Below are 24137 nucleotides of genomic sequence, written 5' to 3'. Positions count from 1 at the left end.
AAGTGAAGACATACAAGTTTCATGAAGGGAAAGTTACTCTTTGAATTTACAGCTTTTGCCCATTAAACACGGTGTGCTTCTTCTCACTTAAACTAAAATGTAAATATAATTGGAAAAAATATCTTCCAAAGTTCCTAGTATGAATAAAACTCAAGGTTTAATATAAAAATAATTGTAGGATGTTATATACATACTGCACACATGCAAAACCAAATAATCACGGTAAAGCCTGATTAATATTGCACGAAATGCACTGCAGAATACAGAAATCAGACCTTTGTTAGAGCAGCTTGAGCCAGCTGGTACTTTTGCTCAGCCAGCATCACCTGACTGCGGATACAGTCTCTGGCAGTGTTGAAGAGTTTCCTCTTCACCTGCTGCACTTCCTGAAACGCATCCGCATGATCTATCTGAGCCAGGGTGATTAGTCTCCGCTTCTCCATCAGCTTTTCCCTCAGATCATCCAGAATTCGCATCATGGGTTTCTGCAGAAACAGGAACATTTGTATCAACTCTTCTCTCCGTATCTCTAGATTGGACACTTGCTCGATGTAGTCCTCAAACATCTGTCCAACATTCTCCATATCTGGCTGGTCCAGATTTGAAATGTCGCTCTCCAAAATGCCATCATCAGTGCTTTGTATAATGTCTTCAACAAATTGAATGGGTGGCTCCTCAGTTGGTGCCTTGTCCTGATTGTCCATACCTACTGGGGAAAAAAAGAGGATTGATTAATGAGTCATTAATCAGATGAAAGAAATCACAATTGTAAAAGATTAGATTATAGTGTGCATTGTTCACTCGAGTTATTTTGCATGACAAGTACAAAGAAAGATAATGATCTTACCATATAAGTGATGACTGTAAATAAATATGATTGATTAATTGGTCATTTTATCCTCAACCGATACTTACGCAGTTTGAAGATGGCAGTTTCAAGAGATGGTAGGTTGAATTTGTTGGTGGTTTAAAGAATCTCCCGGCTGTCTTGATGTCGCTAGCAAAACAGAGGCCCACTTGGAGCGTATTAATAACAACTGGAGTCAGTGTGGTAACCCTATCCCTGGGTTAGGCTGAAGTCCGTCTAACCCCCACGGGGGATCAGAAATTGGTGTCAGTGCCACTTGCAGACTGCCATACTGTGTATGTATATATCTGCATGACCTTTCAACAAAGTGGGTCATTTTCATAATTTGTGTTACGTTACGTGTAAGTTGTTTTTATGATTACGTCTGTGGCGTTTTTACCTACTTCGAGTTAGCGATGGTTTGTGTATTTCTCCCTATTGACCTCTAGATGTCGTCCTTATACAGACGGCAAAGCAGGGCTGTATCTACACCTGAGCGAAACCCAGCCAGCCTTCTCCAGGTGGGCCGATACATGTTCACCCGAGCGCCACCTCTTTTAGCCATTTTCACTCCGCGGCCCGGTGGGGCGTCATCAGACGGCTGACAGCTGGGATACAAAAACTTGAGCTGACCTCCCAACCAAGCGCGTCGACGCTCGAATGCAGTGTAGCCTTCCAGACTCTTCAATGCCTTTTGCGGAAATGTCTCACCTGAAGTTTGCATGCTCGGGTCGCTGAAAAGTTTTGGACTCAAAGTGGAAAGAAAGGCTGCAAATGGAGACGGGTTGAAGGGACATCAAACCATCCGAATCATCAAAGTTTAACAAGGTAAGCATTTTCTTTGGGTCACATTTAGAATTTCAATTTCGCTGCGCCACATTGCAATGGAACTAATACACCAATTTAAAAATCAAATTCACCAAAAATGAATTAAATCCCTTTTTCAATCGATTTTACCCTGTTCGCTCAGATGGTGACGCTCGAGTCCCAAAGTGTAATGTGATAAATTGATTCAGGTTAAGTCGAGGCAAGTATGGGGAAAAAAAGTAGGTGTGGGACATTTGCTCAGCTTGGCCTTGAGGGATACCAAGTATAGGTAATTTAAGACCTGTCTCGCTTCTCTCAACCGCGGAGCTCATGACAATGAAGACTATTGTGTTGTTTCTCATCACTGGCTCGGCCTGACCGCGTGGAGCTCACACACTTGGCTTGATCCATTCAGTGACGTGCGTGTGTCAGCGTTGCGAAGTAACGAAGTACAAATACTTACTGTGTAGAAATAGATTTTTCAGGTAGCTCCACTTATTTTTTTTTATTTTGTTGCCCACGTTTAAAAAAACAAAAATGTTATCATTTCTACTCCTTACTAGTCATCATACACCTGTCTTACTTTTGTCAACTTTTGAGACGCACCTACATCGTTAAAGCAATGTAAACGAGCAACAACAGGGGCAGCAGTAATACGGATGAACATGAATCATGGAGCTTTCATGATGACAACTGGGAAAAGGAGGTTACAGTAACCCCTCGTTTATCGCGGATAATTGGTTCCAAAAACCACCCGCGATAGGTGAAATCCGCGAAGTACGGTCACCAACAAGAAGTACTGGGCAGGCTAACGAGTCAGCGGAAAGATGATAATTCGCGATTGTGCTAACACGCAAAAACGGACTTCTAAAGGAACGTAAACGAACATTTGGAGCAATACTACATTGTCCCAAAGATTAAACACGTTTCCTTAATTTAGAAGTTTTATTTTGACTTTTAAATTTAATTTAAATTTAAGTTTTTCAATTTGGAAAAAAAATCCGCGATGTAGTGAAGCCGCGATAAACGAAACGCGAAGTAGCGAGGGATCACTGTATTCCCCACCATAAATTGTATTTAAAGAACGTTGTTGCCAACAAAAATGATTTGTGTTGAATACATTGTGTGAGTGATTGTGACAAGCTTGAAGCCTTTTTTTATTTTGATAGCTAATTTAGTATTTTCTGTTCACATTATTGGGAACACACTGTTTTATTAGCATAAAAGCCTTATCCTTACGCCAAACCAAAACAGAACAAAAAAGAACTATTAGTACCAACATATCAGGTCACACTGGAAGGAAAAGTCTTTTTAGTTGGTGTACTTTACGCTATAGGTGAGGCAGAGGCTGAGCCATTTGTTTAGAAAGGGTGTGTCGCATACTGGTGCTCCTTCTTCGCCAGCCTGCCATGCCGGGGCATGTATGTACGTACCCATGGAGATTACAGGTGAATTATGCAATCACCTCAGGCACAGCAGATGCGTCTGCTTGAAAGGGAGATATTCAGTAATAAGTGCGAGAGAAGACGGTAACACTTCTGAAGACAGAAGAAGACAGAGACATGGTTCCTGCTGAGGTGAAGCTCTTTTATTTCTCTTTGACTTGGGTTTGGAGGTGTTTAGAAGAACTACAAGCTGTTAGTTACAGAAGGTAGACATGTGAGCATGTGTTTGTATGTAGATTAAGTGTGAGTGAGCCGAGGAGAAAACTCAAGACTGATGAGTGACAATGTTGATCAATAGGCTTAGCTGATGAGTAACTCAGCAGGAGCTTCTTATCACTAACAATATTTGGCATGCACAAACATGGCTAGTTTTACTTACTACCATATTTTATAACTATATTAATTATATTAGTCTTCATTCGACTGATAGACTGGCTCAATTTAGTTTTGAGAGGGTGTCGTACAATACATGCGTATGCACCAACAACAATGATGAATTTGAGCAATTTTCAAGAAGAGCAGGAAAGGCCCGATTGTCAATTCTCTGTAAATGATTCTAATCTTGTATTTTGCTGTGAGTGACGTGGGACTGAACAGTTTATCCATTTCGATTTGACATTGCAGTTTTTCAAATTGCACTGTTTCATTTCAGTAACAGTAATTGTGAGGCAAAATCCAACATAATTGAAATGAATCATTTTTGATCACAAAGAAAATATGTTACAGTTCATGTTAGTTTTCTTCAAATGACTCAGGCCTCCACTCTATCCATTGACTTGTTCCGTCGTGCTCAAGTGTATGAAGGGATGTCGAAGTTGAGGATACAGTCAGGTGGTGAAAGGGAGAAGGGAGGGGGCCAGTCAGACAGAGATGGTGGGAGGGTGCAAAGCAAATTTGGATGTAAGTGTTCCTCAGTGGGTAATTATCAATCTCTTAGGAATGCAGCCTGTTCTCGTAGCAGACATGCTGCTGCAAGGCTACAGTGGACTCATGGCACGACAAAACTTACTCAGCTCACTTTGGTCGCCTTTTTATGCTTTATTTACAGTATATCATTGTATTGAAGACTGCATTCTCTCTGCCTGATACTTTATCCCCTTTGCTTGAGACAAAAGTGACATCATATGACGTTGTCTGGAATCAATTTGCGGGAGCCTGGAAATTCAAAAGTTCTCCTATCATTTGACATCTTAGTTAATTCTTCAACTATATCTACTGATAACTGATAAGTAGCTCTTGTATTTTGGTGTAAAACCAACAAGCCATAGTTTAGACCATCGGTGGGCAATATATGGCACGCGGGCCACTTTACGTTGATAAATCTGGCCACCAAGAATCTACGTTCTAAGCAGTCTGGTAAGAATCTATGCCTAGATTTGCAATGTTTTTTTTTTTTGGTCTTAAAATCTATATATAGTGTTCAACCAAGTACCGTATCATCCTGTTAAAATGACAAAAATGATGTGATTCCATAATCATAAGTGTCAGCTATCCAAGTTGTTGCATATTCTTCCATGTTGTGAAAAACCCTGAACTTGAACAGACTTCACAAAAATAAATATCTTTAGTTAGAAAGAAACAATATTCACATAATATAACATCATCAGTAAATGTAATTTGCTGACTGACGGTCAATCAACAACAAATGTCCACTCCGTAAACATGAAAGTGAACCCCAGATATAAACTTCACGACCTCTGAACTGTGAGACAGATATAATAAGCAGGCGTCCACCTGTATAGATTATTGATGGGCATAATTGAAACTCTCCAAATTGCACACTATTGATGTATTTGTCATCCAATAAGTGTTTTCACAGTGTGTATATATATATATCCACGTGAAGTTGAATCCTCACAACGATTGTATTCAAAGCAAAGTTAAACATCTGCAAGGGTGGTGAAAGGAGACTGGAAACAATCCAAAACTAACTATTATTTAAGGACACTATTGTGCTTTTTAATGTGTTATTTCCCGCTTACAGACACCGTCTAACCATACCCAGCTGATCACAGACTGCTATGCAGGACCATGTGAGGCACCACAGCATGTAGATGTGAACGTTCTCATGGTTAAACTGAGCTTGTTCTAGTCCAAACAAAGGTGGCTGCCGCTATGTTCTGCCATGCACTCTTGGCAATGGTTCATCCACACAAATCAGTCTGCTATCCCCACTCCCAAAATGGACCTTGCATTATTCACGTTTACCAAAGTTCAGTGAGAGATTTATCTTTTCACTCTCACTGTTGCTGTTAGAAGCCTAACCCTGATGCTAACCCGGATGTTTCAAATCTAATCTTTCGCTGCTGCCAACACGATTATGGAACGCGGATTTTGGGTATGAGTCTGAGTTGTAGAGTGCTACTTCAAAAAGAGGAATTCAGAAGAAGTCTATCTAAAGTTTACCCTTCACACACATTTTGACTAACAAGCTGTATAGTCAATATAAAACAAATGCCAGGATAGAAAACTGTAACAAAAATAAACAGATTCAAAACGTTTTTCAACACTAATGTGACCTTTAACCTATAGTACAACTTTATTAATTAATTTTGCGTTCATGGGCCCACACCTAAAACGAATTTGGTATAGAAAGGCAATGATTCCCCAAATCTCTCTTTTTGCAACTTCCTCGCTCATCAAACCTCCCACCAGAGGATGCACACTTATGCAACCACGGTCTCACTTGTTTCCCCTCTTGAAAAAAAAATAATTTCCAATTGAGTTGTACACATAATGTTAATTTTGAATTATTCATCTTATTTTTGTAACTTTACAAATACCTGGCATTTGAATGGGGTGCGTCAACTTTTTTAGATGTTCTGTATACTGCCACTGCATTGTTTCAGGGTCCGCACTGTGTCTCCTATCCAGAGTGATAGTCTAACGTCCATCATGAAGGATAAGTAAACAGTACATTAAAACACATGACTTAGCATGACTAGAAAAAACACAGGTTGTGTTTGTCTTGTATGAGGGAGGGATGCAGTATGATGCATGAATACGTTTTCACGACAAAATGGGATATACGTGTTACAATGCAGGAGTTTCTTGTAAAAGATCCTCTCGACAGTGAACACTGTTAGGATTTTTAACATTTTGTCCGGCTTGCTTATGTAAACCTCTCCGCTAAGTGTACAATAAAAGGATCCTATCAATTTTGTGGGTTTGACAGTTTTATTCTTAGTGCGTGTTTCTTTTTTTAAATGGGTTTGCAAGACTAATACTTGGGAGGCTTTTAAGTGTAACCGTGGAAATATCATGAGTCAAGTCCTTGAGAGCGGACTGCTGGCTAAGTCACTGGGTGGTCTTTTCGCCACATCCTACTACAGAGGAACTTCTCTGGTTCCTCTTTGGAGCAAATAATCAGGGAGTTTGTGGTGCTCACATCGGCCCCTGGGCTGTAAATAAAGGAACCAGCCCCTGTCTCCATAGAGAGGCGTCTGACTTTTTTCTTCCAATACACATGGACAGGTTTTCGTCATAGCTAAATGACTGTAATTCAAAGCCGCAGAAACACAGGGATCAGCGAAGCAAGGTTGACCTGGTAATTTTGTCTTATCAAGATGTATGCATTGCCTTTTTAAAGGCCTTTCTCTCGATGACTCACTCAAACTCGAAATGCTCCGGACAAGTTGAACTCGGCCATGTGAAACTAAGGCAACCCCCAAACAACCTAAGCATTGCTGTGTGCATATTTTATGTGGATCACCCTTTTACCGAGAGGCCAGACCCACATTTAACTTTTATGGCATTTAGAGGCATATTTTCTAGTTCCCATGAATTTCCCTCACTGACTTTTGGCAAGATGTGATTGCTAAAATGTTAATTTGCCCAAAATGTTCCTCATGTTGCATCCAAATGGGTTCTTCTGTTTATTCTGCATGTCTGCTTTGACAACCGGGGTTTATTTGGAAATGTTTTCTTTCAGTGTGATTCACGCTGAAGGACACAAGTATGCCCCCCACCGCACCCCCATTATATTGAAATTTGTTTCGAGGGGGGGGGGGGCTGGTTAGCATGCTTAACTGCATAGCATGAGCCAACAACATTGAGCAACTGATCTTGACAAATCAAGCCAAGATGTATGATTCTTTCTTACCCAACTTTTGTCAGGTTTTTACTTCCTCGCTTATTTGCTTGATCTTACTGCTGTCATTGTGGAAGCACATTCTTACTTTTATCCTGTGAGCGGTAGATAAATATCCAATAAAGTATGCGGCTGGAAGACGCCCAGTAAATGCTGCAGAGTCCCAGGAGGGAGTAGTAGTTAAATCCAGGTGAAGTGGAGGAGGATGAAGGAGGATGAAGGAGGATGATGAGATCATGGCCAAAGATGAAACGGCCGAGGTGATTTTAAATAACATGGAAACGTCCCTGATATGAACGTTGATGGACAACAGGGATTGTTTATTTTCCTGCTTTAAGCTTGGCTGTGTGTAGTAGTGTGCGCTGTGTGTGCGCTGTGGGGTGCGGCTTTGTGAGTTATGACTCCATGTTGAGGAATGAAGGGAGCGGTGCCAGGTCTTTCTTTGCAAAACTGTGAAGTTTGGTTTAGAGGCTGGACAGGGGACCACGTTTGGCTGCCATGTGGCCGCCTCAGTGAGTCGTGCCCACAAAGTAGCACAAACACACACAGGCACACAAATGGACCTGAGGTTTCAAACTTGTTTATCGCTGATAATCCGTCAATGTCACTCTACTTTTGTCGCGTATCCAGTGAATCTTTAAAACCTACCAACCAGACACTGAGGAATAACACGAGCATTGTTAACAAACCTATTATTTTTGTGTGTGTGTCCGTTCCAGGGCTCAAATCCAGCAAGTGGTGGGATGTCCAACCGCGACTCGCTGGGCTTTGGGGAGCTGATTCCCCACGATGTGGTTGAGATCTTCGCCCAAGAGAAGCATCATAAAAAGGGGAGGAAAAAGCGCAGTCACTCCCTGGGCCGGGCCTTGGGCTGGCTGAAGGGCAAAAAAAGGAAGGATCTCGGCTCTAATGGACAGAACCCAGGTCTCGGCCCCGCGTTGGACTTGGCTTTGGATGGACACGTGGCTTCACATCACAGTGGGAACAAGGGACGACACAAGTCAGGAAGACCGACTCCGACACAAGGAAACAGTCATGGTAAGAAGCCCTCGCGACCCTGTAGTTTTCTTCTTTTGCTACAGCTGCAAGGTTTGGCCTCTTCTTCATGCATTTGACTTTTGCTGTAACAAAATAAAGTAAACAAAGTAGAATACAATTTGTTCTGAGACACTAGCTGACTTTTTGCATATACAAACAATACAAGATGACAATGGTGTCATGTAATTCATTTTGCAGATCAGTTTCACGCGAGTCATTTAAGTCACTCGGGCATCAAACTCATTTTTGTCGCGGCCCACATTGGGGTTACGACTTCCGCCGGATTTTCCCCAAATGTTTCATCATATTATTGCATAATACACAACAAATTGATAGATCTTCGAAATCCAAAGTCAGGAATAGTCATTTGCTGAATTGTTGATCCATTTACTGCAATAACGGTAACCAAAAAAAAAAAACTCAACATTATTTATTATCTATGACAATTTAAAATGTTGGTACCGATTTTAGCACAAGTCATGAAAGTTGACACTTGACATGAATGATATTTTTTTACGGGCCAAATAAAATGATACGCAACTGGCCCCTGGGCCTTGGGTTTGACATCGGCGCACTACAGTAACAAAAAGGATACCAACTGTCTGTTGACAATAATAAATTCCTCCATGTAACTGGAGTATATTCTACTTTTCTTTTTCTTTTTATATCCCCTTGTTGAGGCTTTTCCTTCAACAGCAAACCACAGAAAAAGCAAAACTCTGCAAATACACCCTTGACAGTTGTCCAATAACCATTCGATTGTAGTCAGCCATTTTTCTGTTGTTTTTAAGTTTCAAATTCAAGCTCAAGGATAAAATATACATTTGCAAGTTCTCCTTCACACCTTTCAAATTGGGCTGATGATTTGTTCATGTTCCGGTTATGTACCTCGGTCATGCAAAATTCAATAGCTGCCTGTGCCAATGATGGGAAATCATCACCAGTTACTTTTGAATATCTTTGTATTGCGTCAAATAAGGAAACGGTGTTTATGCACAAATATAACTTGATTTCAAATGTTGTATTGATACAAAATAACACAAATGTCTTACCACAACATTTTCTAGGTTGATGCGAACCAGTGAAATGACTCGCTCCTCCGCCCCAGGCATACATGTTTGTTCACTAAAGTGCTGTTTGAGCAGACTAGCTTCCTGCTCACCTGCTAACCTTTAGGTTTGCTTTCTTTGCTCTATCCCATTCTGTGATACAATCACCGCCTTACCTGGTCCTCGTGTTACACCGCCAAGTGTTGCTCAAAGACTCTGTGAATCAGGGCTTTTTCAGACGTGAGGGTACACTCACACTCCCGTATGAAGGCGGTCTAAAAACACAGACTTTAAACATCAAAAAAAGGAAAAAAAGATTCACACTCACCTGCAAAAAAGTGACTTTTCCCAGAGGTGTGTGCAGAAGTTCTTGTTTGAGCTTGCACATGCCAGCTCCACAACCCCAAACCAGTTTTCTTTTCATAGTCTGTGCATTCCGTTTTGTCAACTGGAAAATGGCATACTTTCGTCTATGCTAAATTTAACATGGTCATTACTCAAATGTCTTTGTCACAGGTACAATCAAAAAGGAAACATCAGGCACACGAGCAGTGCTTTTTGCAAATGAGGCGGCTTTTGCAAAAAAAAACACAAAAGTAATGCTTGCTTTGGACTGTTTGTTCTTTTTTTTTTTTGTCCTTGTTGTTCTGGCAGCAAGCACTCTTATTGTTTTGGATGATTACATTCCAGACGAGAGAGAGTCCAGTCCGTCTATTATGCTCACTGCTACTTCTCAAAGTGTGAACCCAAAACCTAGTAGGGTAGGTGTCAGGGGATTTCCGCAGAGCCCAAAATAATGTCAGCTCACACAGATGTTTCACTTCCACAACTGTTAAATCAGAACACATGTCCAGACATAACTATTTGAATCCATAACGGAAACCTAGACGACACGGCTCGTTGTTTTCTTTTCTCAGGCGGGTTATCTTTGTAAAAAGGTTGCTGATAGAGCTGTCACATTAGTTCCTTTTAGTTTATGTGTACCTAATGAAGTGTCTGATGCGTGGAGACATTTGTTGCGCAACTTTTGCAGTTCATAGTGCCCCATGCGGTTCATTGCTACTGCAACAAAAAGCTGAGAGTTTTGTAAGAGAAAGTAAACTAAGCCGCTGATAAGAAGATATCGTTTTGCAAAGACAGCTTGTACGTTAACACGTAAGCAGGGCCATGTTTATTTCTGTGTCTGCACAATTTCCACATACAACATTGAGAAATATTATAATATTAATATTTATATAATATTAATAATATAGTATAATTACTACAGTAATCAATAATAATAATAGTCATCATCATCATCATAATTACGGTTTCATTTATGATCATTGCACCGTGACGCCTCTGTGGAGTTCTACAACCCTTAGATAATGAACAGTTTGTATACAAATGGTTGCTATTGGCAACAAGCAATGCAAACTCCCTGTGTTTTCTGTAAGTAACACATTTCAGGTGCAGGACCCGTTAGAGTGAAACACACTGACTCAGAGAATTAGATCCCTCCACTATGATGATGATGAGTACTGATGCCAGAAAGGGGCCTCCTGGTCACTCAATGCCTGGCACACGGCCAGTTCATTAAAAAAGCTATGCCATGCACTGTTACATTGACGGAGGAACAAGAGGTTTTGTTTTTCCTGACCTCACCATTCCTCCTCTTTGAGAAACTGGCACCCACCAAGGATCACAATGTGGCGACTATAGCAATATCCAAGAATTGTGCTGATTACAACCTGAATGTTACAATTGCAACTGCAAAGTGTAAAACCAAGGACCTCACTTGGTTCATTATAAAAGTTTGTCTTTTAAATGACATATTTTCTGTATACTATAACAATACAATTACATAAATGTATCAACTTATTTAGAAAGGTTAAGTCAAACAAGTAACCCTCCATGTTGTGCTTCTGGCAGCTTGTCGTGCCACACGCGTTTGTGACCCCTGATTGAGATGGTAAAGTTAGTCTGACCCTTCACCTCGTTTAGGAATGTTTTTTTTCTTTAAACAAGGCAGATGGAATTTGAACAGCACAGTGGATGGATTGAAGTGATAACCTCTGACCTTTTGAATCTTTTAGTGTCATTCTGCATCGTCTTCCTTGGTAACCAACAATGTATTTAGAAAAATAAGCACTTCTAGATCTAGTTGCTCAGTTGATTTATTTTGTGCAAGGTGGCAGGTGAGGTGTCCAAGGTTCTATTAATAAGAGGAGCAATTGCATGAATTATATAATTGTACGCTGCACATGGAGTGTGCTGTTGACTTTTTTGAAAGAGATTCATTTTTAATTGTGTTTGTTTCCGTCAGCGCATTAATTATATATATGTACACACGAGCATTTTTCTTAGAGCAACTATAATATATGTGCATGAACCATGTTGAGCAAACAAGTTTTTCTTCTCTAAGTGTGTCAAAGATGGGGAAGTGTACTGATTCTGAGTACACATTAAAGCACTCCCACTAGTCAAATTGATATAAGCTATGTTTAAATATCATTTAGGCCCAAGCACGGTTCGAGTGAGGTCAGTGGACGATAGCTGCGGTTATACACTCCTTCTCAGATATAAGCAGGTCACCTGCTTTCTCCAAAAGGCTCATTGTAAGATTCCTCACATGCCTGACCTTTCCAAAACTATTTGTCCGAGGAGGGAGGATTTGAGGAGCCTTTGTGCGATTGGGTGGATTTCCATTGATGCCCAGGTTGTGCAAAGGTGTGCTGTCGTTGCTACCGTCCCAAATACGGGTTGTTCAGTTCCAATGTCAGCTTTGTGTAAAAATAGCGGCATTTTAAGCTGAGAGATGGCGGGCAAGGAAATGAATCATACTGACTTTATTTGGGGAAGTGAAAGAAGAGGCATTTGTGCAGCAGAAAATATAAAATGATGTCATCTTTCAAATGTGTTACCTTTTAACCACCAAGGAGTAAGTTGGTACGCAAGTTTTCTGTTTTGATTGCCAAATGAAGTTTCGGGTGAAACCTTTGTGTCAGTCAACACAGCACAGACAACAGTAGAAAAACACCAACAAAAAACTTTTTGCATGATGAATTAAACTTAAGCATCGCCAAAAATAATACAGTTTAGGTGCAATATATATCAACAAAATTGCTCAGATGTTTTTTTTTTTCCCAGTCACACGTTTTTACGATCATTTGTTGCTAGGCAGAATTTATGTAGGACAATTTCCCAAAGCTCCAATAAAATGACAGGCATGTGCTAAACAAATAACGCTAATGATCTGTTCCAACGTGACGCTTTCCCCATCATAAACAACTATTATTACGCTTACTGTTCAGCAGATTGTGTGTGGTTCCCAAACTACCTTGTCATTGTTGACGATGATGCAATAACGATAAGGACAAACCGGTTTTGCGCACTTCTTTCATTATGGAAAGTGATTGAAAACATTTTTAGCACTGGCTTCAGGGAGGAGTTGTCCTTTTGAGTACAAGGTTCAAGTCAGTCTCAAAAAGACAAGTTGGTTCGCAACGTGTCCTGTGATGACGCTTGATGATGTAATGAGAGGTTCTTTAGCTGGCCTGAAAATAAATGATACCTATGCATGGCAACAAACTTTTGCAGATACTCATGGGCCTTTTATTTTGCATGGGGTTGTGACCACACCCAAACAGTTACAATTTCCTACTTCCTTTTATTGTATTATATTTTCACTGCAGTCTACCAATGTTTGTTGTAAAAAGACAGCTGGCTGGCCTCTGTTGATGACATCACACACGGTTCACTTGCAAAATATGCTACAGTGTAACTATTGTCAATAAAGGACAATGCATGACGGTGCGGTGTCGCAAGTACACACAAAGACTGATAAGTGTGTTTTGTGACTCACCAATAAATGCAGAGTGCTTTTGAACACTAAGACACAAGATTTAAGAGTTGGAATCCAGCGGATGGATGATAACTTGGCACTCTAGTACAAAAGGTTTCAGTAAAACAAAGGTGCCGGTTGTTTCCACTCCTAGCACACAGGAGTCTCTCAAGGTCAGGAACCCACTGCGATAATCTCACACTCTTCTGATATTCCAATGACTCAGTCTTACTTAAACATGTCTCGACTCCATTATAGCGAGACACAGCATTCTAACTTCACACCCATTTTATTGCATTGAATAACATACAGTAAGAGTCTGTAAAGCTACTTACACACACACTAGAAGGCTTAAATAGTTTCCATTCTCCTGTTTTTATTGGACTCTGGTTACTTGCTGATGGTTGATTATACTATCAAGTCCTTAAGTTTTAGAACATGACTTCTGTGAAAGGATTGACTTATAATAAAACACAATAATTTAGCATCTGTAAGAGGACACAACAGGCTTGGTCAATGGCGTGCACATCGTATAAGGCAACAGCCACCTTTCCCAATTGGATTGTATAGTGCAATGGCAAAATGAGATGAATTCTGAATGCTTAAAAAAAACTGTGTGCATGGAGTGAAGGACAGGAGAAGGGAGGTGGAATGGCCGCCAAGTCTGGCACGGTTTGAATGGCCTCGTGTGGGGATGGCCCTGAGAGACCTTTTCGACAACACTGTTTATCTAATGGATGGTTTAAGTGTTTACATAACTCTTGGACCCTCAAAAATAGAATAAATCCATAAAAAAAAATACGATAAAATGCATCATACTCAATGGAGATGTTGATTATTAAATATATTAATTTGTTCTACAAATGTTTTTGCTCATCAAACAATTTTGCTCTGATCAGCTAACCAATTATTTTTGCAACCGTAACATTTTAGGAGTACTGTCACGATTATTTTGGATTTTAATGGAATGTCACTGGTGTAGCTATTGATGTCATGAGTGCAGATCTTTTAATCATTAATACAGTCAGTCAGTGGGCCATTCATGTTTGCCACTGTGGTTGTGTTCAGGCCTCAGGGGGGGTTGTCTCTGGTTCACAAAAATATTTAAAAGGTCTCAGAACTGAAAGGGAAAGGTTATAGGGCAGGGTGTTTGAGGTATAGAGACTATGTGCATGAAGCAGTTGTTGAAAGAGTCGTATCATGTTTACAAACAGCTCAAAATGCTACTTTTTTTTTACTTTTTTGGTATTCATTTGCATCAAACTTTTCTAGTGGTGCATATAGTATAATGTCAGACATCCCCTGTGTAGCAGCAACAAATGTAATCACCACTTGCCAACAGTAGGTTTAACAAGTCATTATGGTGTCATTGTAAGTACTGTGCAGGTCTAAAAAATGTTTTCATATGACAGGCTGATTTGTAGTAAAGATCAATTAGATTTTTTTTCAAAGTCAACAATAATTTGAACAAATTGATTGAAAAAAGCTATGAAAGTTCTTATACAGCAGACCATCAGGTGAATAAAATCGACCTTGTAGTGTAACAAGTATGACCCGTATTAAATTACCGTATTATTGTGACCAAGTTCAAGTGGACGATGGTTTTGTCATTAACTATTAATAAAAAGGAAAGTTTTAAAATTTAATGTAAACAAACTTCATTAGCTACACTGTCAAAATCTCCCGTATCATAAATATATGGAACCTTCTACAGTATGTAGTATACCTAATGTTATGACCATCAATACATTTATTTACATAATTTTGAAACCCTGTTTTCTTTTTCCAAATAGAAAGAGAATAATTATCAACAGTATGTCTCTTGAATGTAATCATATTCCCATAAGAAGATTATCTGTCACACAATGTTTTTGCCTTTCTGGAGGCTGATCTCTGGAATTTGAATAGACTGGTTACACAGGATCATGTCCAATGGATTTAGTACGTTTATTCAAATCCAAGATGTAAACATCAGCCCGGATTTGATTCATAATCACTTCCAGCCTGGTAATACTGTCAATCCACCACGGACAGATGGTGCTTTTAAGAGGTCAGTGATTAATATGCACACATATTTGAGTGTAACCAGCGATAGTTAAGGAAGCTCCTCATTAACTGCCAGTCGCACCCCGCCCATGCCTGTCCTGTCAAGCGTGTTCAGTCATGGTAACTAAACACGCTTGTCTCACTGTGTATCCATATCAACTCACTCTATATATTCTATATGTGCCACTATGCAGCTAATTTTCTTCGTTTATTTGTTTCCCTATTTATCAGGTACAATTTAATTCTGCTTTTCTATGAACTGCTTTTTATTTTAGACAAGCATGGGAACTTTTTGCATCTGTTCAGAAAGTTTACAATACATTACTGAAGACGTAAATAGAAAATAACTGAATAAAGTCACAAACGAAATCCGTCAGCTCATTATCAGAGTTTTTACTGAGTAGATCACAAATAAAATGGTTTCCTATTGCTGCCTGTGTACATTATTACATCTTAAACAAATTTGTCCCAAGACTACAGGAACAAATTTCACATGCGTGACCATGTGCTGTGGAGCTTCAAGCCTCTTTTGAAACATGTTTTTAATCTCGGTTTAGGAATTCATTTCGTCAGTGTACATGCTCCCCCTTGTGGATAAGAACTCGTGAGGAATCTTCAGGTTTTTACAATTACATTGTTTCAAATTGGGGGAACTCCATTCAATTTCTGTTGTTCAACAACTCCCTGAAAACAAGTTTTCTTTCCTTGTTTACATGTATGAGCAATGTTTCATCCCCATTGACCAATCAGATGGGCAGCTAGAGGGAAGGCAGGAATTAGGCTGCACAGGATTAACGCCTGAGCTCTGATTGTCCATTGGCGGTTGAGACATTCTCCTCTTTGAATGGAATGGACAAAAACAACTTTTCAATAACAACACAGATAATCATTTTGTCTGTTTACAGTGAATGTGGATTCTTTTTTTTTTTTTAGTTTAAAACATTTCATTCATCTTGTTTCACTTTTGGATCATTGATTTGGATTCTAAAAGAAGTCATGGTGGTGCTTTTGACTAATGACCTCAGTTTTAATTTCTACTGCTTTCCTACAGTCAGCAAGAAAGGTATGTGAAGGCAACACATGGATTATTATCCTTTTAATAATAAGATTGCTTTATGTGACGAGAGCAGGACTGCTTCATAAAAATGAGCTTCACTGTGGATGACACTTGTCAATTTCTGTACTTTGACCCGGTAACTGATGTATTACATGCGGCAGGAGAGCACGGTACATTGTTTATAAAAAATATCTAGTCCTCGTGGAATGCTGTTACAAAATAGTTTTGGAAGTTAACAGTTAAGCATGTGGCAAGTGAGGCTAATTCCAGCATGGCTTAACAGTGACTGTGGGTCAAATTGAAGATAGTAGGTGGCTAAATGTAGAGCGGCTGTCAGCATGACATAAAAGTGTCTTAGCAGGTCTCACCAAAATTACATCACTGTGCAAGTGTCTGTGTCTGTGCAGTAGCATGGAAAGCAGCTGTGATCCGAGTATGAGAATGCAACACATTCATTAGCCATTCAAAGTGGTTCTTCGGGTTTTTATGTTTGAACTTCACATGTGACCGAAAGTCATTTGTATCTCAAACCAGATTTTTTTTTCTGAAGTGAATCCATGGTTCTTATGTCATTGCTGAATTACCTGAGCAAAAATAGATTTTTATACATGTGACAGTTTAATGAATTCCTTTTTCACTGTCTAATCAGGGCTCGAAGCTTATTTTTTGCCCAAGTTGCCCTCGGGCAAGTTGGAGAAAATTTTACTTGCCCGAAACAAAATTTTACTTGCCCGAATTTTTTTGGAGTGGATTTTTACTTGCCCGACACATTTTTGCAATAAAAAAGACAACACTATAAGTTTTGCCTTCATATGCCTTCGTATCCGCCAACCGGAAACAAGCTCTGCTGGTGCGCAGGCGCAGAAGAGCCAGGGACGGGTGAGAGAGCATGCATTTAATTACGAAGCGCTTTGCCGTTATCAATGTATTCCAGACTTACACGAGAAACTAACCGCTCCCTAGAAAACAAAATGTCGGACCAGAAGCGGCAGAAGTTGCGAGAAATTATGCACAAAATCGTCTTTTTACAGCTTGAAAACATGGTATTATGGCAGGGCAAGTTCGGGCAAGTGAGGAAAAAATTCTACTTGCCCGTCTGCCATCGCTACTTGCCCCGGGCAATCGGGCAATCGTTAGTTTCGAGCCCTGCTAATGAGATTAGATCTAGTCCAGAAGAATTTGTAAATCCCATCATTAATTGCAGGAAAGTAGATTTTTGATTTGATAATCCACCTTTGTCAGAGGCAAAATTTAATCCTGTGTGTGAAGCAAAGGTTTAATGGCTCAGACATTTCTTTCTGTCGTATGCTCATCACATTTACTTGTTTGGGTTTAAATAGTAACAACATGATTTCCTCTTTGGGGTCCATATGGGCAGCTAATCTGTTAGATTAACAATGCTAACCATCACCCCTCGCTTTCTTGTTCTCTCTCTGTCAAGCTGTGCTAAATCTGCATGATGAAAAGACCCCGCCTCCTCCGCTGCTCCAGGAGAACGTCTTCATCGAGGCCAGCAGGCCCAAGTACCTTGAGGACCTTCACACTGAGGCCTTGGAAGGCTTGAAAATGATGCAACAGGAAGGTAAGAGGTGCTGCATGCCGTAACTCTGCTTCAAAAGGTGACACACTGGTGAATGTTTGGTAGTGGTCGGAGCCACGCCTCTTTACATAGTTTGCAACCACCAGAGTGTGAATATGTGAGTGCATGAAAAATGTATCCACTGTGAAGCATTTTTGAGTATCTAGAAAAGCACTTTATAAATCTGATGCCTTATTATTCCAAAAACTGTAACTCTTTTTCCAGATAACAATGCTGGAGTGGAGTTCCGAGATAACGAAAGCACAACTGTAAGCGACAGTGCAATCTAAATTTCACAATTTCTAGGGTAAATCTAGTTTCTGAAGATTTTGTGTTATCCCCTGTCAGTCGACAATGACAGCCCAGACAGATGGGGAAGGTGGAGGCTTCACGACTGACAGCACCATAGCTGACTCATCTTCTGTAGCTTCTATGCGATCGTCTGTGTCCACCAGATCCTCCCGTTCTGGTCTCACCAGGCAAGGTAACTGCAAAATAAACTACAATTTACAACTTCTGGAATTTAAAAAAAAAAAAAAAAAACAGCGCTGATTTTAAACTTAAAGTTGGTGAGGCGCACACTTAAGAGACTTTTCTTGCCCCCTCTCTGTTTGGACAGGATCAACTTTCAGGCCTTTAAATTCTGGGAAGCCGTCAGAAAAAGGCCGGACACGAAGACGACACAGGAAGACTGTGGGAAGCATCCCTCGGCATGTTCAACAACAACTTGGTATGTTCGTAATTCATCACGGAAAATCATATCTGATTTTGAGGCAAGGCAGCTTTATTTGTAGCGTATTTCATATACCAGTTACCGTGATATGATTCACATAGGTACAAAACATTTAAAGGCGGGGTTATTTTCCACTTTGATTCAAAACAAGATAAATGGGTAGAGCACCTACTGTACAGTCCGCCCACGTCTTTATGGAGGTGTAGTTATGTCTCATGCAAATGATGCATAGCTCACTCTGTTCAGCAAGGCTTTCGTTATCATGATGATCGGGGCAGAGCGAGGCTCTTACGACTAGGGGAGAGGCAACGTGTTCCCAGACTTTCCAGACTTTGAAGAGTGTACCGTATTTTCCGCACTATAAGGCGCACCTAAAAACCTCCAATTTTCTCAAAAGCAGACAGTGCACTTTATAATCAGGTGCGCCTTATATATGGACCAATATTGAGCCACTACAGCAGGCGTGTCCAAAGTCCAGCCCGCGTGCCAAATGCATAAATCTTATATATGGACAAAGTTTTAAAACGGGCCATTCATTGAAGGTGCGCCTTATAATCTGGTGCGCCTTATATATGGACAAAGTTTTAAAATGGGCCATTCATTGAAGGTGCGCCTTATAATCCGGTGCGCCTTATAGTGTGGAATATACGGTATGTGAGGCAGGAACCCCGAATCAACATAACTCCCAAAAACATTCAACTGTGTATTGGTTATCAGAAGCCGTTGTTTGTTTTAATGTGTGTTATTATGTTAATTAATTTTCCTTCCATCAGGTTTGGACAGAGTTGGCCGTGCGATGTCTTTCAAGTTGAACCAGGGTGAGCATTTCAATGACAAGAGTGACAGTGAGCATCCAGAAGGATCGGAATCCGATCAAAATGTCATCAGCGAGGACCAAGATGAACGGATTTGTTCTGCTCATTTGGATGACCTGGCCTTGCTGCGCCGACTGGGTCCTGATTTATTGGATGGGCAGAGGCCTCGGTCGTTAGCCGTTGCCTCGATGACCACTGCCAACAGCCAAGAAGAGATGCCCTCCCCGGTCATGTCAATGTCCCCTCAGGCTGCCTACATGTCCAAAATCATTCCCAATGCCGTGTTGCCGCCATCTATTGAGGTGGTGGAGATCAGCCGAGGCCAAAGCCGCAACAGCCTCCGCACTGTCAGCAAGAGCAGCCTTTATCTGCCCAGCCCTTCCCCATCCCGTACCTCAAGAATCTCCAAAATCAGCTCAACCTGCCGTCACAACCCCTACAACCTGTCAGACGCTTCTGGTTGGAGCCACTCTGAGTCTTCTGAGACTTTGGTGTCGGATTCGTCAACTATCTCCAGCGGCAATATCTCTAGAAAGGAGACTTCACGAGATCCCACCGAAATCACTGTCAACGGCAAGCTCATCAATAAGGAACGTGGCGCTAAGCAGGAGGGGCCCTTTGCACGCAGCCTCTCTGTTATGAAATCCAAACGGGCGCCGCCTCCGCCGAGCCGCTCCTATTCTCTGCACAACAAGATGAAACGGCGGTCACGAGATTTAGCAGAGGTAGTGGTCATTTCAAAGGAATCTTCTCTTCAAAGTGGCTCAGCTTTAAGCGGGGGAACTGATGAGCCCGAGACTTCTCCTGTCAGGACCGTCGAAAGCCCCGGCTACAACGGAGACACCAGCTCTCTAGAAGACTCAACCGGCTCGGTCATATTTCGCATGGGAAAATCACCAATGGCTGGTGACTCAGCCAAGTTGGACAAAACAGTTTCTTCTTCACAAGAAAGGTGGGAACCACCACAGGAAAATAAAGTAAGCAAAATAACCTCCCCGTCCAGTGGCTACTCCAGCCAAGACTGTACATCCCCACAACTTCAGCCTTACAGTTCTTCACCAAAAAACAAAAGAGGAATTCTGGCGAAGCTTCAAAGGTTATTTCCTGGTGCCTCATCTCCATCGCCCCTCACACTTTTGGAAACTACTGAAAACACCAAATCCTCCAAGGACTCAAAATCTCAACCAGAAGAAACAGATTGTGAAACTGTCAGCCCCTCTGTAAGGACCTTGAGGAAACTCTTTGACATCCCTCCACACCCTAAAGTCCATGCACCTCCAGCCCCTCCTCCGGAAGTTTGGGCTCACAGCAAACGCACCTTTGAGTTGCTTCTGGGACCCCCAGCCCCAGACAACGTCTATGCCATCATAAAAAAGAATCCGAAAGACAGGAGGAGGTCCTCTGCAACTGTGTCCGCAGAGGGCTCTGTGAAAAGTTCGAGCGGAGAAAGAAAATTAAAAAATCCCATTCCATCTGTGGAGTCTACGAAAGGAACTGAGGTAGGAACGCAGAAGGTTCAAGAAAGTGCACTTTTGAATGTGAGCGAGGTTCACAAAATCAGCAATGTAAGACTGATTCAGAATGTAGATTTAGAAGGAAACAGCAAAGTGGAAGCCAATGACGAGAAGGTACGCGTAAGTGACGTATTGAATGGAATGTTAGTGAAAGCTGTCGAGAAAAGGGAGGAAAGGTTGGCTATGAGGAGCGGCGTGGGCAATCATACGAATGTAGATATCAAACATGGCATTTCATTAACACGCACGAGCCCGTCCCCTTCTCCTCCTCCTGCACACTTCCCCCCAGAGCCCCCCGGCAAACAGAATCCGACGTCCCCGGAGTCATCCTGGCCGCCACCACCTCCACCAATAATACAAGTTCTCAGCGTACCTGATGAGGTAGATTTCCCTCCTCCACCTCCACCTTTAGTTAGTGACGTGGGGTTCCTTCCCACGAGGTCCGTACCTGCCCCGACAATTATTGTGACCAAGGAGCTTGAACCACAAAATTCCGTAGCACCACATGTGGTTCCACCTGGACCCCCCTTAAATATCCCCCCTCCACCAGGGTATGCAGCCCCGCCTCCACCAATTCCAGCTGCCACCCCTCTGAGAATGACAGAAGTCATTACTTCTACACATCAAGAGGTCTCTTCGATAATTCGAAAGGTTTCTCCATCGCCCCCAGAAGTAGTTCCGTCAGAGTCTGTCCCACGACCGGTTCAAGTACTGCCTTCTCTGATAACAAAACACGTGCCTCCACCTTTGGTCACTGTCAAAGAAGATCCTCCAGCGCACGTGCCTCCAGAACCAGCACCATGTTCTGAAGAGACTCCTAGAATATCTTCTCAAGAAAAGAATTCACAGGGAGAAGAAACACGGTCTTCCAAACTGTATCCACCAGATAGCATTCCACCGCCACCCCCGAGTCAATCCCTGAAGTCGGACTCGGAGGTCATCCTTCAACAAGAGAGCATCTCATCTAAATCTCAAAGTCAGCTGATTTCATGTCAGGGTATTCTTACTCCCCCTCAAAGTATTCCACCTTCGCCACACTTAGAACCTCTCCCTTCAACTGCGATTGAAGTCCCAAACACTGAGGCCGCCATTTCAAATTTACCAGAGAGGCCTGAGGAACCGCGGTCATCTCCACCTGCACCGCCACCTCTTCCTGTTGAGGGTCTTGCTACTCTTTTGCACCAAACAAATACAGAAAGCATAGAAAACAAAAGCCCTGAACTGCCTTCTGATAATGTTCATGAGGAACCCATCCCTGTGGTTACCCCTTCCCTTCTTCAGATGGTCAAGCTGCGGTCTGTTAACAGCAGCCCCCAACCTCCACCAGTTCAGGAGCAAGCTCAAGCTGAAGATGTTTCGCTTTTGCACCAGACAAACACTGCAAGTACAGAAAACAAAAGCCCTGAACTTCCTTCTGATAATGTTCTTGAGGAACCCATCCCTGTGGTTACCCCTTCTCTTCTTCAGATGGTCAAGCTGCGGTCTGTTAACAGCAGCCCCCAACCTCCTGCAGCTCAGGAGCAAGCTCAAGACGTTTTGACGATCCAACAACCCAACAACCTCGTTCCATCCACCCAAGCTAATAATGAGGCCCCACAGAAGCCCATTAGAAGATCTCTGATCTTATCCTCGCCTACGTCCACATCTCCACCTGCTGACATCACCCCCGTACCAGCGCTGCCCGAGCCTGTTGTTGTTGCTCCACCTCCACCTGCACCATCACCAGCAGCCCTCAAGTCTCCGGCAACAATCACCTCTCCTCCCCCCTCCATGAACCTCCAGGAAGTCATCCGCCTGCGGACAGCTGCCAGATCAAAAGACAGCCCCGCACTTCGCCTCAGCTTGCAGTCACCTACATCCCCAAAAGATCTTTGTCAGTCTCCAACCAGCACGGCAAGCTTCATCTTCTCGAAGAACAAGAGGGTGGGGCTAGACACCAAGGCTCCCTTACAGAAAGCCCAAAACATTTCTACCAAGATGGTCAAGGAAGTCGAGTTGACAAAGAATGTCAAGATGCCGCCACCGGTTGCAAGGAAACCCAAAACAAAGTCCACTGATGTAGAGAACGGCGATGGAATAGAGCAGACTGCGGGACAGCCAGCACAGTCCGACAGCATCGGGGGTAAGAAAATTATCTTCTTTTTTTTGTATCTGAATTTATGTGAGTCGAGTTGGAATACGGCAACCATAGTGAATGCCAAATATTTTAGAAGGATTAATTACGACGAGCAAATTGATGCCTTGAGATATGAGTTTATTTTATTCCCTGACCTTACTTGTAATTTAAAACATTTGTATCTCAACTGTTTCTCTTAAAAAAAATAGAGATATCCAATTTAATGAGGAAAAATATAACTCCAAATTTTGCACTTTATAAAAACATACACGGATCAAAATGAATTATACTATTTTTGTCACACTGCACCAATTGAATATCCATCAAGCTGCTCTTTCTGTTGTTCCCGCCTTGGCCACGTGGGGGCAGCATCAGACACTTATATCTGACTGTCACAGTGCCCAAAGCAGCACATTGACCAAAATTTAAACACAAAACAACTTCTGTTCTCATCTTCAGATGCAGCAGAGAAATCAAATGGTGCCGAGGCGGGTATTGCTGAAGAAGGAGGGACATGAACCTTTTCACACTGAAGACAAGATGGATTTTTATTACTAAGATGGGGGAAAAGAACCCACTTTGATGCAAATGGTGTGGGTTGTGTGCACATTCAACAGTTTTGTAGATACAGTACGTTTTCCGCGCCACGTGGTGTTTCGAGCTTTACTGGTGCAAAACATTGAAATATGCTGCCCTTGACTGTTTGTGTCCTGCTGAATCAGTGCTTGTCAGAATTCTGACATTGGGACTTCAGGGGGGCGCATTTCTGTAAATACAGCTAATATCAATAAATTCTGTAATTTACCAAAGATGTTTCCTAACACATTAAGATAACAAATAAGTTATTTGTTCAAAAAGAGTCTTCTCAGACCTCTTTGCAAACTTGTGTCAATCTCTAATATAAATCACTTATATTTGTTCTCTGCGCAACAATTTACAAGGTTATCCTTTAATTTCAGGTGTTCTGTTTTCATGGCCCTTTGTGTAGTCCTGGGTCAGTTAATAATCCTTGTCAAGTAATACGGATAGTCCTTATTTAGAGCACAATTTCTGCTGCTGTTATGTCTCAAATAGTGGAATCATTCTGCTTTGAATCTTTCCCCTCAGACTTTAAAAGACTAATGAAATAAATCATTTATGAAAGGGAAAAAAAATAAAGATTTATGGACACACTTCAT

The 24137-nt window shown here is 41.6% G+C and overlaps 1 protein-coding gene and 1 long non-coding RNA gene across 4 annotated transcripts; one reads left to right on the top strand and one right to left on the bottom strand.

Moving 5' to 3' along the window:
• The first annotated feature begins 1398 nt into the window (after window positions 1-1398).
• LOC133169296 (uncharacterized protein KIAA1522 homolog) lies at window positions 1399-24136 on the top strand. Of its 2 annotated transcripts, none has more exons than XM_061301371.1 (8): window positions 1399-1675; window positions 7909-8227; window positions 17644-17784; window positions 18007-18050; window positions 18130-18265; window positions 18401-18511; window positions 19288-22965; window positions 23419-24136. In XM_061301371.1, exons 2-8 carry the CDS (start codon window positions 7933-7935, stop codon window positions 23475-23477), a joined length of 4464 nt encoding a protein of 1487 aa, XP_061157355.1. In that variant the 5' UTR covers window positions 1399-1675; window positions 7909-7932; the 3' UTR covers window positions 23478-24136. The 2 variants fall into 2 exon arrangements, with proteins under 2 accessions (XP_061157355.1, XP_061157353.1); XM_061301369.1 differs by lacking the exon at window positions 1399-1675 and adding an exon at window positions 3073-3231.
• LOC133169327 (uncharacterized) lies at window positions 7754-10001 on the bottom strand. Of its 2 annotated transcripts, none has more exons than XR_009718399.1 (2): window positions 9280-10001; window positions 7754-8310 (listed from the first exon to the last, which is right to left on the bottom strand). It is a non-coding gene; the product is annotated as an uncharacterized LOC133169327 (long non-coding RNA). The 2 variants fall into 2 exon arrangements; XR_009718398.1 differs by having other exon boundaries at window positions 9605-10001.
• Window position 24137: the final 1 nt, after the last annotated feature.

Source organism: Syngnathus typhle, linkage group LG16, assembly GCF_033458585.1.
Source record: "Syngnathus typhle isolate RoL2023-S1 ecotype Sweden linkage group LG16, RoL_Styp_1.0, whole genome shotgun sequence".
Lineage (NCBI taxonomy): Eukaryota > Metazoa > Chordata > Actinopteri > Syngnathiformes > Syngnathidae > Syngnathus > Syngnathus typhle.
The sequence above is the reverse complement of the archived record's forward strand: the minus strand, read 5'-3'. Positions and strand labels throughout refer to the sequence as shown.